Here is a 14,227-nt window from a genome sequence, read left to right on the forward strand (position 1 = left end):
TCTTCTCTGAGCGAGTCTTACGGCCCTTCGGCATCATTTGGTGCAAGTTAGGATGTCATGGTCGGACCCCAAACACAGTACACAAACTCTATACGGGTCTGTGATGGACATTGTTAGAGGACAGTCGGGGCACCGACGAAAACCCGACGCTATGGCTTCGACAATAATTTAGCCGTGGTGCGGTCGATGGCCAGTAGACCCCGAAGGGAAAACTCGATGGGAATTGACCGCAAATGAGGGTAAAGCCTTACCTTTCGACCGCGGAGTATGGAATTGATAGGGGGACTCCTATGGGGTAAATTTTTTTTTGAAAATTTTGAAAGAAGTTCTGAGAGGAAAATTCCTGTCAGGAATCTCTAGAGAGCTCCTTAACCCGCATGGCTACTGCTGTGTGGAAAAAAAGAGACTGAAGGGGGACCCCTGCTGGTTGCAGGGTTAGTGCCATGCTGGGCATGCCCAGTAGGTGCCAGTCAAAGTTCTAGAAACTTTGACAAAAGTATTCCGTGATTGGGCTCCATCCTGATGATGTCACCCATGAGTGAGGGCTACCATCCTGCTTGTCCTGTGAGAAATATATATACTGGCTGTCCACAGTTATATCTTATTCATTATTTTGACAAATAGTTAAAGCAATACTTTTTTCAAAAATGTATTTTTTTCAAGTCAGAGCAGGCACTTGACTATGCGAATTAAAGTAAGCAGTTGCTAAAGGTGGTGAAATTTATGGGATAGTGAAAATAAACTAAAAATGAATCAATTCTCTCTTCCCTCCATAGGGAAGAGAAGGATATCTTAACACAGACTGCAGAAGAATAAATTGTCTTCCCAACAACAGTTGCATTAACAGATGCCTAGCAGTAGATGTTTTAGGTGGGGGGAGGAAAAATGCCAGGTGCCAGATTCCTGGGTTTTTAGGTTTGTCCACTGGCCATACAAGTAATTCCTTTGTAGGCCCCATATGCAGCAGAAAACTGTCTGCCAGAGTGCAAAGCTGCTATGGCAGATATAATGTCCACCTAAGCTCACCACAATGCAGCAACAGCTCCTGATATCTCTCAACCTCACTTCCACGCCTTCCCCTGATATCTAGCAGCAGCTACAGCCCTGCAGAGGGCTGCATTTTAACAAGGGAAGCAAAGCAAAGTTTACTGTGACAGTGAAAAATGCCAACATATGTATTCATTATTCCAACAGACATAAAATAAAACTAACTTGTTAGTACATCAGACTCTGAGAAGTCAACTCAAATACATCAGTACTGTAGCTATACTATTTCTGTATAGCACTAATGTTTGCAGCACAATACATGGTAAGATGTCAATATAAGGATAGAGTGAATGGTTAACACATGCCCATACAGGTAAAACCAGAACAGAGATGTACCTTACAAGCTTAAAATATTACAAGCACATTAAAAATCATTAATTTGATGAACTAGGAGCCTACTATGTATGTCAAACAGCATAAAGCAACAATGTACATGTACTTTTGTTAACTGTGTATCTTATTTTTACATAGCAAAGGCCAGAGAATGCTGTACACATGGATGTAATGGGCCAGCCCACTGCAGATGGCTAAGTCATGAACACCTTATAATGCTAAAACAATGAATATTGTGCCACCTACTGTTGCTTCACTATTGTACAAGTGAATACAAGCTGAGATACAATATCATACCTTTAAAATTCAATAAAACAAACAGCAAACCTCAATTTTCACAGCTTAGTGTAGTACAATTTGTCATGATGTAAGAAACTTGAATTTGGTAATGACTTTGGATCTTTTATACCCCAAACTAATTAAAATTAAGGATATTACAGAAAGAGTACCAGTATTAAGGTACATACTCGTAATCAAGGACAGTGATAGAATTACTGCTAAATCTATTGACTCAATTATGACTTCTTCTTGTCCAGATTTCAAGAACTGGAACTATTTAAACAAATTAATTCAATACATGCTCCACATTAATTTCAGCCCATAATCATTTTATATTTGCCACTGAAATCAAAATTAAAAAAAAAACCTGATAGTATGTACAAATTAGATGACAAATGCAATTTGTAATTACTATGGGGTCGATATTCAAAGCTAAGAAAGTAATTTTAAAAGGAGTTACACATGTAAATGTAGCATTATCACAGCAACTTTAAAAATCCATTTACATGCGTAAAGTGCACTTAAACATACATAACCTTTGGACAATTCGATGGCATATTTTGCAGCAATTTTCAAAAGTCCACTCACACGTATAAAGTGCATTTACATGTGTAAAACCCAATTTTAAGTGTGTAAATGCTTTTTAAAATCAGGCCCTAAATGTTTAAGTCTTATCCGCCTAACTTATTTATCTAGCTAACTTACAAGGAATAATCAGCAGCACAGCTACATTGCTGAATATACTGAATACGTTGTTAGTTAATAATATACAATAAAGTTTAACTCAAATACAAAATGATTGTATATGGTCAAACTGGGGAAACCTCATAAAAGTGCCTCATAAAAGTCCCGACACCGCAATGTTTCGAATTAGATATCTTCCTCAGGGAATCACTCTTAAGCATGGATTATACTTAAGTGTCTCGGCTGTTTTAACACACTCGATATATCATGGGTAAATATACTCCTTCATTCGAGGACTGTGCGTGCACTTGTAATGAAAAATGGCTTTCTGCGGTCAGAGTGCTTCTTCTCTTTTGCGCGATTGAGATCTATATCATTAGCGATCTGCTCCTTGCGCTGTGATATAGATCGCTAATGATATAGATCGCAATCGCGCAAAAGAGAAGAAGCACTCTGACCGCAGAAAGCCATTTTTCATTACAAGTGCACGCACAGTCCTCGAATGAAGGAGTATATTTACCCATGATATATCGAGTGTGTTAAAACAGCCGAGACACTTAAGTATAATCCATGCTTAAGAGTGATTCCCTGAGGAAGATATCTAATTCGAAACATTGCAGTGTCGGGACTATGACACTTGCCGCATGAAGTTTCATATACAGCACCTTGGCGTCATAACAGTGAGTTGTGATTGGTATAACATTGTGCATTGTTCCAGTATACCATCATTAACTCCCACAACAGTGGATTTAGACTGAACTATCAAGATAGCCAAAAAAAAGCAATTTTTGGCATCCTGTCTCTCTGGGGTTTCCGATGATTATACAAGCATTCTAACAACCACATCATTGGAGTTAGAGATTGAAACAAGTAGCCAATCAGGCAACCCTTAGCCTAATTGAGGCACTTTTATGAGGTTTCCCCAGTTTGACCATATACAATCATTTTGTATTTGAGCTAAACTTTATTGTATATTATTGATATTTGAAGTGTTTAGCATTTAGTGGACTTTTGTTTTAAGTTGTTAGTTAGCCAGGTAAGTCTTAGCTGGCTAACTTCAGACCTGCTATTGAGCTGGTCTAACTTATCCAGTTAACACAGCCAGATAAGTTTAAATATCACTACTTATCAGACTATGTTAACCAGATAAGTAGCTCTTCCTCGAAACGCCCATTTCCCACCCACCACTTAGTCGTATAAGTACTTATCTGAATTAGTACTAAACGCAGCCAGATATTCAGCTGCCGCTTAGCAGATTAAGTTTATACTTATCTGGCTAAGTGGCACAGAATATTTTATGTGCTTTCAAGAATTGCCTATGTTGTCATGTATTCATGAATAGCTTAGATTCATCATTCTGCTGTATTTATAACAGAATGAAAAGCCACACTAAAAAAAGGGGCAGGGGGCAAAATTATGCAGCCGGCTACATCATGGTGGTGCGTTTTCCCCCGCCACAGTTGTGGGTGGGGCCGCACATCTTCGCACCCATAGCGCCACAGGAAAAGGTGTAGTTATTTCCCATGGTGCTGTGGTGATAATGTGGAAAACATTATCGCCTACAGTGGTGCCAGGCTATAACCACACCCAAACCCTGCCCACACTCCTCCCCTTCCCCTTATTTAAATAATACTGCCTTATTGAGGCCATTATCGCATGCAGTAGGGCATTATCGCACATGATAAGGCCCTAACGCACGCAATAAGACCACATCACATTTTCATAAATGATCCAATAAGTGTTTATAAGTTCTTACTTGCTTGGAATTGGTTAAGTACAGTTTTGCAGCCAGATTTAAGATCTGCAGTTTTACAAGGTCATCTTCACTAGTGAAGGTCTTAGCCATCTTTCTTAAGACATCAGGGGCAATCTTAGGAACTCGTTCGCAATATTCTCCAATCAGCCACAAAATGCTGGCTCTAGCCATAGGAACCTAGAAATTAAGAGTTTATTCAATTAGCATTCATAATGGACTTTAAATATATTTGTGATATTTGCTAAATAAGTTTTAACTGGTATTCCTTCCAATGCTGGTTACTTTAACAAGCTGATAGTCAAATAATATTAAGACAGACATGTGTTTTTCAACATACAAAGTTTATCACATATTAAGATACATTAGAGATGTTATCTATTCAGCATATTTAATTTATATTATATAACAAACCAAATTAGCATGATTTAGCACAAATATAATTTTATTCATGTGCTCATGGCAGGAAACAAACAATACTAAACACTACTACATACTCAATTTTGGCATTAGAGCTTAGGTACAACATAATAAATAGCAATAATCCAAAGTACAATTTCACCTCAAAGTAGAAAATATAAAAATGAACCTGCTCTTATTTATTGGAAGCTTAAAAAAATCCCTTTTCTTTACTTTTAGGTCTTTTGATAATTTTTAGGATCCAGGTTGACAAAAAAGTAGTCAAAATAGCAATAAAATATGAATGTGACTCCACCACTGTATTCAGAACCTCAAATACTAAGGTACATCACAAATGATGATTTCTTAGAGAAGGAGTGGGCAAACTATGGCTCGCAGGCCAAAATCAGCCATCAGCACCTTCTTCCTTGCCCACCTACCTCACTCAGAAATGCACATCCAGCCCACTACTGAGAGAAGGGGGAACATTGTGAAACACCATGCAAAAGGGCTGCCGAGAAAAGGAAACTAGAATATTAGGCCTGGACCCATGTTGATGCCTTATAACTCTGCATGACGACATGCAGTAACATAATGCAAGGAGAGATTGTGCCAGGCAGCCCCTGGTCTCACACTACCTGAGGTTCTGGGAAGAGATAGTGGAGGTGGTGTCATGCCTGTATCTGTGCTGTGGCAAAACCAGTTCCCCCCCCCCCCCCCTGTTGTGTTGGCTATCGACTCTGCCTCTGCTGGTGCACCCTCACACTCCTACTGGGGCTCATGGAAATCATATGAAAGATGCTGATCCTTCCTTCTCCTGCCACTTCTTCAGCCCCATGTTCAGAGCCAGTTTCTACAGGAAGGCTCTCAGCATTTCAGCTACACTGGTCTCCATCACTAGGATACAGCCACTGGCAGCTATTGTGATCTAGAATGCGATTCAGATAGGTGATGGCAGTGGTGGCCGCATAGCTCAGCAGCTGTTTCCTCTGCTTCTACACTAGCTCTTATCTACTCCATGCAGGCTGAGTGGCCATTGGACTTCGTGGCAAAAAGAAAATGGGTACGAAAATCAGAAGCCCCAACCACGAAAGCCAATGAATTACCACATTCTCAGTTGCCAACCATTCACTTGAGTCAAACTCTGAGATCATCATCATGAAGCAGGTAGGCATGCACGTATTCCCTATATTGCAGCTATTCATCCAAATATTACCTCTCGCGTCTGCAGGAAATATGGGTCAGCGTGGCTGAGAATATGAGGCAGAAAGAAGAGGTGAAAGAGAATGGAAGTGTAAGAGAGGGAGGAGTGTGTATGAATAACAAAAGAGACTTGAATGATCTGGCTCGCTGAGTCCTGCAAATGAATATTTTCTGTAGCAGGAAAGTATGCTTGGAACTCTATGCCCAAGGCATTGCAGACGACCACTTGCACTAAATCACATAAGATGCTAAAAATATTTTTATTTAATTTGGAATTTCCTGAGTAAAACTACAATGGCTTTTGATGCAGTTTAGCAGTGACATGCTGATGTGCTTTGTCTGGATTTTATGTTATTTTAAATTGTGTATATGGGAGAGTGGTATATGAGAATGTGTGTAAGAGAGAGGAGATGGGTATTTATATGACAGGTAATATGCGAGTGAGAAAGAATGCAGGGGGAAACCCCCCACACACACACACACACACTCAAATAGCTCCAAGGGGGATCTAGCCCTCATCACAAATGAGTTTCAGCAGCATGGCCCCATTTTAAAATGTTTGCCCATTCCTTTACTAAAGGAGGTATATATGAATGTCTAATACAGAAACAACATTGGAAGACACCAAAAGGTCAATATTCATAGGTATTTAGCTGGATAACTCACAAGTTATCCTGCTAAATGCCATCTTTTGAATATTTTGGTTATGTATCTAGATAAATTCTAGACTGAAAATTTATTATCCATCTAAAATTTAAACAGAAAACATAGGAATGTGGGAAGAGAGAAGAAGGAGAAGGAGAGGGCTGTCGGCCCTTAGCCACAAATTGTCCTGCTGAAAGAAAGCCCTTGAATTCATCTTACCAACTGCGGAGAGAATTTTGACGTTTCACTGAAAGAGAGGACTTGAAATTGTTCAACATCCACGATGAGAAAGACGCGCCTGCCAATGTCAGAGGGGGCGTGGCCAAGTCGGCTTTAAATTCTGCCGAGGCGCGGCGCTTAGACGCCGCCGGTGCAAACACCTAAGCCGCGCGCCCTTTCGGCGCGCGGCTTGGTCCACTTTAGTCCAAGTTAGTTTGGGTGTTTGGCCAGGGTCTTTGTTTCCCTTCTTCATGGATGGGGAAGAAGAGAAAAGCAAAGACATTGACTTCCTCACCAGTGCCACAACAGCGCACCAGCCCAATGGATCAACATGTCGTTAGGCAGAGGATTGATTCAATAGAGGAAGCATTGGGAAGCTCGTCCTTAGCATCCCTTAGTCCTGGAGAAGGACCTGTTTTATCACCACAGGCAAGTAAGAGTCCATCTGCTGAAATGGCTTCAGAACTGGTAGGAATAACGCCCCTGAAAGTAAGCTTGATGACTCGAGCAGAAGCCATGGGGTTGAGAAGTCTATGCTAAAAGTTTTAAATGTAGACAATCTCCCAGTTCTTTCTAGTGGCATCATCTCGGATGTCTCTCCAGATAATGTTACTTAAGAACATAAGAACATAAGAAATTGCCATGCTGAGTCAGACCAAAGGTCCATCAAGCCCAGCATCCTGTTTCCAACAGAGGCCAAACCAGACCACAAGAGCCTGGCAATTACCCAAACACTAAGACGATCCCATGCTCCTGATGCAATTAATAGCAGTGACTATTCCCCAAGTAAAATTGATTAATAGCCGTTAATGGACTTCTCCTCCAAGAACTTATCCAAACCTTTTTTGAACCCAGCTACACTAACTGCACTAACCACATCCTCTGGCAACAAATTCCAGAGCTTTATTGTGCGTTAAGTGAAAAAGAATTTTCTCCAATTAGTCTTAAATGTGCTACTTGCTAACTTCATGGAATGCCCCCTAGTCCTTCTATTATTCGAAAGTGTAAATAACCGATTCACATCTACTCTTTCAAGACTTCTCATGATCTTAAAGACCTCTATCATATCCCCCCCTCAGCCGGCTCTTCTCCAAGCTGAACAGCCCTAACCTCTTCATTCCCTTTATCATTTTGGTTGCCCTTCTCTGTACCTTCTCCATCACAACTATATCTTTTTTGAGATGCGGCAACCAGAATTGTACACGGTATTCAAGATGTGGTCTCACCATGGAGCGATATAGAGGCATTATGACATTTTCCGTTTAATTAACCATTTCCTTCCTAATAATTCCTAACATTCTGTTTGCTGTTGCAGCTGTTTGCACTGTTGCAGCACACTGAGACAACAATTTTAAAGTATTATCCACTATGATGCCTAGATCTTTTTCCTGGGTGGTAGCTCCTAATATGGAACCTAACATCATGTAACTACAGCAAGGGTTATTTTTCCCTATATGCAACATCTTGCACTAGTCCACATTAAATTTCATCTGCCATTTGGATGCCCAATCTTCCAGTCTTGCAAGGTCCTCCTGTAATGTATCACAGTCTGCTTGTGATTTAACTACTCTGAATAATTTTGTATCATCCACAAATTTGATAACCTCACTAGTCGTATTCCTTTCCAGATCATTTATATATATATATATTGAAAAGCACCAGTCCAAGCACAGATCCCTGAGGCACTCCACCGTTTACCCTTTTCCACTGAGAAAATTGACCATTTAATCCTACTCTGTTTCCTGTCTTTTAACCAGTTTGTAATCCACGAAAGGACATCCCCTCCTATCCCATGACTTTTTAGTTTTCGTAGAAGCCTCTCATGAGGGACTTTGTCAAACGCCTTCTGAAAACCCAAGTACACTACATCTATCGGTTCACTTTTATCCGCATGTTTATTAACCCCTTCAAAAAAATGAAGCAGATTTATTAGGCAAGACTTCCCTTGGGTAAATCTGTGTTGACTGTGTTCCATTAAATCATGTCTTTCTATATGCCCTACGATTTTGATCTTGAGAATAGTTTCCACTATTTTTCCCGGCACTGAAGTTAGGCTCACTGGTCTATAGTTGCCCAGATCGCCCCTGGAGCCTTTTTTAAATATTGGGGTTACATTGGCCACCCTCCAGTCTTCAGGTACAATGGATGATTTTAATGATAGGTTACAAATTTTAACTAATAGATCAGAATGTTCATTTTTGAGTTCCTTCAGTACCCTAGGATGCATACCATCAGGTCCACGTGATTTGCTACTTTTTAATTTGTCAATCTGGCCTACTACATCTTCCAGGTTCACAGTGATTTCGTTCAGTTCGTCTGACTCAGCACCCCTGAAAACCATCTCCGGAACTGGTATCTCCCCAACATCCTCATTAGTAAACACGGAAGCAAAGAATTTGTTTAGTCTTTCTGCAATGGCCTTATCTTCCCTAAGAGCCCCTTTAACCCCTCTGTCATCTAATGGTCAAACCGAATCCCTCACAGGTTTCTTGCTTTGGATATATTTTTAAAAGTTTATATTATGAGTTTTTGCCTCTATGGCGAAATTCATTTCAAATTCTCTCTTCACCTGTCTTCTCAATATTTTACACTTAACTTGACAAGGCTTATGTTTTATCCTATTTTCTTCAGATGGATCCTTCTTCCAATTTTTGAAGGATTTTTTTTTTGGCTAAAATAGCCTCTTTCACCTCACCTTTTAACCATGACAGTAATAGTTTTGCCTTCCTTCTACCTTTCTTAATGTGTGGAATACATATGGACTGTGCCTCTAGGACTGAATTTTTAAACAATGTCCAAGCCTGTTGAACACTTTTAACCTTTGCAGCTGCACCTTTCAGTTTTTTCTAATTATTTTTCTCATTTTATCAAAGTTTCCCTTTTGAAAGTTTAGTGTTAGAGCTGCAGATTTACTTATTGTCCCCTTCCAGTTATTATTTTAAATTTGATCATGTTATGATCACTTTTGCCAAGTGGCCCCACCTCTCTCACCAAACCCTGCGTTCCACCAAGAATTAAATCAAAAATAGCTCCCTCTCTTGTTGGTTCCTGAACCAATTGCTCCTTGAAGCAATCATTTATTACATCCAGGAACTTTATGTCTCTAGCAAGTCCTGATGTTACATTTACCCAGTCAATATTGGGGTAATTGAAATCTTAATCAAAAAAGGAGAGTCAGTGGTATACCACACAAATATAATCAGCAAAAAATTAGTGGAAACCAAAATAACTTTGTATTATAGCCTAAAAGGTGTCAGCAAGCCTAGGAACCCTACCACCTGCCTCCTCCCCTTCTCCAGCATTTTTCTTTTTGGCCTGGAGGTCCTGAGATCCCTGCGGGCAGTTCATTTTGCCACATCAGCCATCAGATCCTCTTTTCGCCTGTGGCGCTTAGGACCCCTGTAGACAGTTTACCTTGGCGTCATCTATGGGATCCTCTTCTTGCCCACAAGACCTGGGAACCCTGTGGGCATGACATCTTCCTGCGCAATCGCATGATGTTATAAGTTAGTGGCGGCGCTGCCACCATTGAACCCCACGAGATAAGTTTATCCAACTAACTTTGCAATCCTGCCAGCAACTGAATATTATCCTCTAATTGTTTTGATATAGTAAATGACAAGTTAAACAGCTTGCAATATTAGTAATGGACCATCATGAATATCTGCTGTGAACTGAAACAGTCTGCAAAGCTTTGAAACATAATGGTATAAAATTAATCTCTATACTTCTGATAAACTTAGAAATGAATACTTTTATATGCCACGAAACAATATTCCACTAATTCTAATATAAAATCAGAGGGACCAAATTATAGTTCATGCCCTAGTGAACAGCTCAGCTTGAAATAAAGTGAAGCATATTTTTTGAGATAGTCAAAACAAACCAAAGTAGCAAAATAGTAACATAGTAATGATGGAAGAAAAAGGCCAAATGGTTCATGCAGTCTGGCTAGCAAGTTTTTCATGGTAAGAACTGCTATTCTGTGCAGGTTACCCCACAAGTTTTGTTAAAGGTAGTACTATTTACAGTCAAAACCATGCAACTGTCAAATCACATTAACAAAATTACTAGCAATATTTTTACAGAGTAAGCAGCCTTCTTAACAATGCTATTTGACCATGCATTGCTTTTGGACTTGACTGCAGAAGCAGTCCTTAGCTTAGATGCTATTTAAGACATATTTAATATTTTACAATCAAACATATTATGTGATTACTCAACATGTTCAGTGCAGATTACAAAACATACACAAGAAACAAAAAATTAAATATAATAAAACAGATACACACACATTAAGATAAAATAATTCATTAAATGACACTTCTTATACCAATCTAGCACAATTGCTCAATATTACCTTCTATACTCACTAAAAGCTGGTACAAACAGAATCACCTTTAATTTTTTGTGGAATTTGAAATAATCTCTCTCACTACAAATCTCAAATTATTTCACAATGGAGCTGCTATTGAAAAAACTTTAGATCTAGTAATGAATACACAAATCCTGAACAGATGGAATTATCATAACATCTGAAATGATAAACAAAAAGAGTGAGTAGACAAACCAGTTGATTTTATCCTCCAAATGAAAATCAATATAAATAGCTTTATGCATTACAAGCAGTGTAAACTGTATTTGCTGGGCAGCTGATGACCAGGTCCAGACTCCTCACATATGGATTAATACTTACACCCCAATGCAGGCTAAAAATCATCCTCACAGTAGCATTTTGAACTCACTGCAAAACATTTTGCAAATATAGAAACATAGAAATGACGGCAGAAGAAGACCGAACGACCCATCCAGTCTGCCCAGCAAGCTACGCACTTTATCCTTTTTTTTTTTTTTTTTTTATCTTTTACTCTCTCCCACCTGTTACTATTGGCTTCCAGTACCCTCCAGTCCTAATTCCCCTCCACCCCACCAGTACCCTCCAGCCCTAATTCCCCTCCACCCCACCACCAATGTAGAGAGCAGTGCCGGATCTGCATCCAAGAGAACATCCAGCTCAATTAGGGGCAGCAACCGCTGTAACAAGCAGGCCACAACCCTGCCCCATACTCTTACCCACCCCTGTTTTTTTTTTTTGGAGATGGCAGCCCTCCATCCTTCCGCTCCGTGAAGGTGGAACACCAACCACTGGCATCCCGCTCCGTGAATGCCTCTGTGGCTACTGCCGCTCCGTGCAGTGTTTTGCTGCCTCCTCTTTATTCACATCCTCTAGACTTGATGGATCCACAGTGTTTGTCCCATGCCTCTTTGAAGTGCTTCACAGTTCTGGTCTTCACCACTTCCTCCGGAAGGGCATTCCAGGCATCCACCACCCTTTCCGTGAAGAAATACTTCCTGACATTGGTTCTTAGTCTTCCTCCCTGGAGCCTCAGCTCATGACCTCTGGTTCTGCTGATTTTTTTCTGATGGAAAAGGTTTGTCGTAGTCTTTGGATCATTAAAGTTTTTCAAGTATCTGAAAGTCTGAATCATATCACCCCTGCTCCTCCTTTCCTCCAGGGAGTACATATTTAGATTCTTCAATCTCTCCTCATATGTCATCCGATGAAGACCCTCCACCTTCCTGGTCGCCCTTCTCTGTACCGCTTCCATCTTATCTTTGTTTCTTTGTAGATACGGTCTCCAGAACTGAACACAGTACTCCAGGTGAGGCCTCACCAAGGACCTGTACAAGGGGATAATCACTTCCCTTTTCTTATTCTATATTCCTCTCTCTATGCAGCCCAGCATTCTTCTGGCTTTTGCTTTCGCCTTGTCGCATTGTTTCGCAGACTTCATATCATTAGACACTATCACCCCAAGATCTCTCTCCTGCTCCGTGCACATCACCCTTTCCCCCCCCCCCCCCCCCCATCGAATACAGTTCATTTGGATTTCCACTCCCCATATGCATGACTTTGCACTTCTTGGCATTGAATCTCAGCTGCCATATCTTCGACTACTCTTCCAGTTTCCTTAAATCCCGTCTCATTCTCTCCACTCCTTCCGGCGTGTCCACTCTGTTGCAGATCTTAGTGTCATCCGCAAAAAGACAAACCTTACCTTCTATCCCGTCCGCAATGTCGCTCACAAAGATATTTAGGCAATCCAGGGAAACTGAATTACAATAGTCTAAATGACTGAGAACAATAGCTTGCACCACAATCTAAATTCTTCTACTAGTAGAATTAGTTTCAAAGGTCAAATTAAATGAAGTTTATTAAAAAAAAAAAAAAAAAAAATTAATAATAATCTAGCTACTTTAACTTGAGACTTTAATGAAAGTTTTGAGTCCATAATAACCCTTAAGTTATGCATCTCATTTGTTAAATGTAATGTAAAATCCCCAAAATTAATATTCAAACAAATACTAGGGAAAGCCTTGATGCTTTTGACGCAACTGCTCTCCACTTTGACATCGCTTTCCGTTTTGTCAGTTTGGGGAGAAAAGATGGTTTGGATTCAGAATTTAACCAAATGAGCCCACACTTTTACGTCTGGGATACTTATACGCAGACAGAAGGAAAAAAGAATAGGACTGTTTTTTTGGCAAAGTTCAAAAGCAAAGCACATCAAGCAAGCATTGATTGAATTTTCAGAACGGCTGGTTGATTGCTCTCCATCAGTTACCCCACAGGCTGGCAAATGGTTTGCAATACATGTAGACTGTCAAGGACCATCAGGAGTGTCAGTATGGCAGAAGACCTTGGCAGCAGGCACAGATAGGGGTATATGAGATGTCCAGCAACAAATTAATGTAGTCCTCCTTTCTTTCTTAGTTCCTTAGTATTTTTCTGGCCTCTTCAAGTCCTCCAGTGAATGCTATGATTCCCCCCCCCTCCCCTTTTCCAAACAGAGAACATTAACTGGATACACCATAATTCTTTGGTATAACATTGGTGGGTTTTAGAAGCCAATTTTTCCTTATTAGCAGGTTCATGTGACAGTAGATGTGCTGGTAGACACAGATTGTTGATCAGAATGTGCTACTCAGAAGGATACAGTGTCCATCAAGACTATAGTAGCTTTAACAGGTTTGTCTTAGTTATGTCAGCTAGACATCATATTTATTGAACAATAGCAGTCCTTTGTCCCACGCAATTCTGCAGTGTCCATCTTGTTTTGTTCAACTGACATACAAACATAGCTCATTTAAGGATGCCTGGGCTAGGATCTAAGCTCCGTCTCTTAAACTAAGGCTGTATTTGATTGCTAGCAGTTAAGCTGGGAAGGAAGGAGTGGTGGCATTATATCAAAAAATAATATTAAAGTGAGAGAACTACAGGGTCTACACAGGCCAGCATTTATCAATAGGCACAATAGGCCTGTGCCTAGGGCACCAAAAATATGGGAGCAGCAGGCTGGCTTAAGAATTCCTACCTTCTAGATATGCTGACTTTCAGTTGGCATACAATAGCTCTTCTGCTTCTTGATCCAGCTGCAGGAAACAGAAGGGGAGAGGTGACCTTGGTGCAAGTAGAGCAAAGGGGAATAATTTTAGGGAGATTAGGATGGGATGGATAGGGGATTTTTTTTTTGGGGGGGGGGGGGTTGAGGTGAGAGGCTGGAAGATGAGAGAGGGGATTGGCTGAGGGGCATGTATCTATGTGACAGAGAAGAACAGGAAAAGGGGGGCTGCGTTTGTGTGTCAGAGAGAGAAACAGAGAAA

General features: G+C 40.4%; 1 protein-coding gene across 1 annotated transcript in view; it reads right to left on the reverse strand.

The window, feature by feature from the left end:
- Positions 1–14,227, reverse strand: part of AP3B1 (adaptor related protein complex 3 subunit beta 1) — a 1,093,919-nt gene that overhangs the window by 583,618 nt on the left and 496,074 nt on the right. The window contains 1 exon segment of the mRNA XM_029575420.1: positions 4,100–4,276. Within this exon segment, the coding sequence (XP_029431280.1) occupies positions 4,100–4,276 (177 nt within the window).

The sequence above is a fragment of the Rhinatrema bivittatum genome, chromosome 1 (genome assembly GCF_901001135.1).
Source record: "Rhinatrema bivittatum chromosome 1, aRhiBiv1.1, whole genome shotgun sequence".
NCBI classification, from domain to species: Eukaryota; Metazoa; Chordata; class Amphibia; order Gymnophiona; family Rhinatrematidae; genus Rhinatrema; species Rhinatrema bivittatum.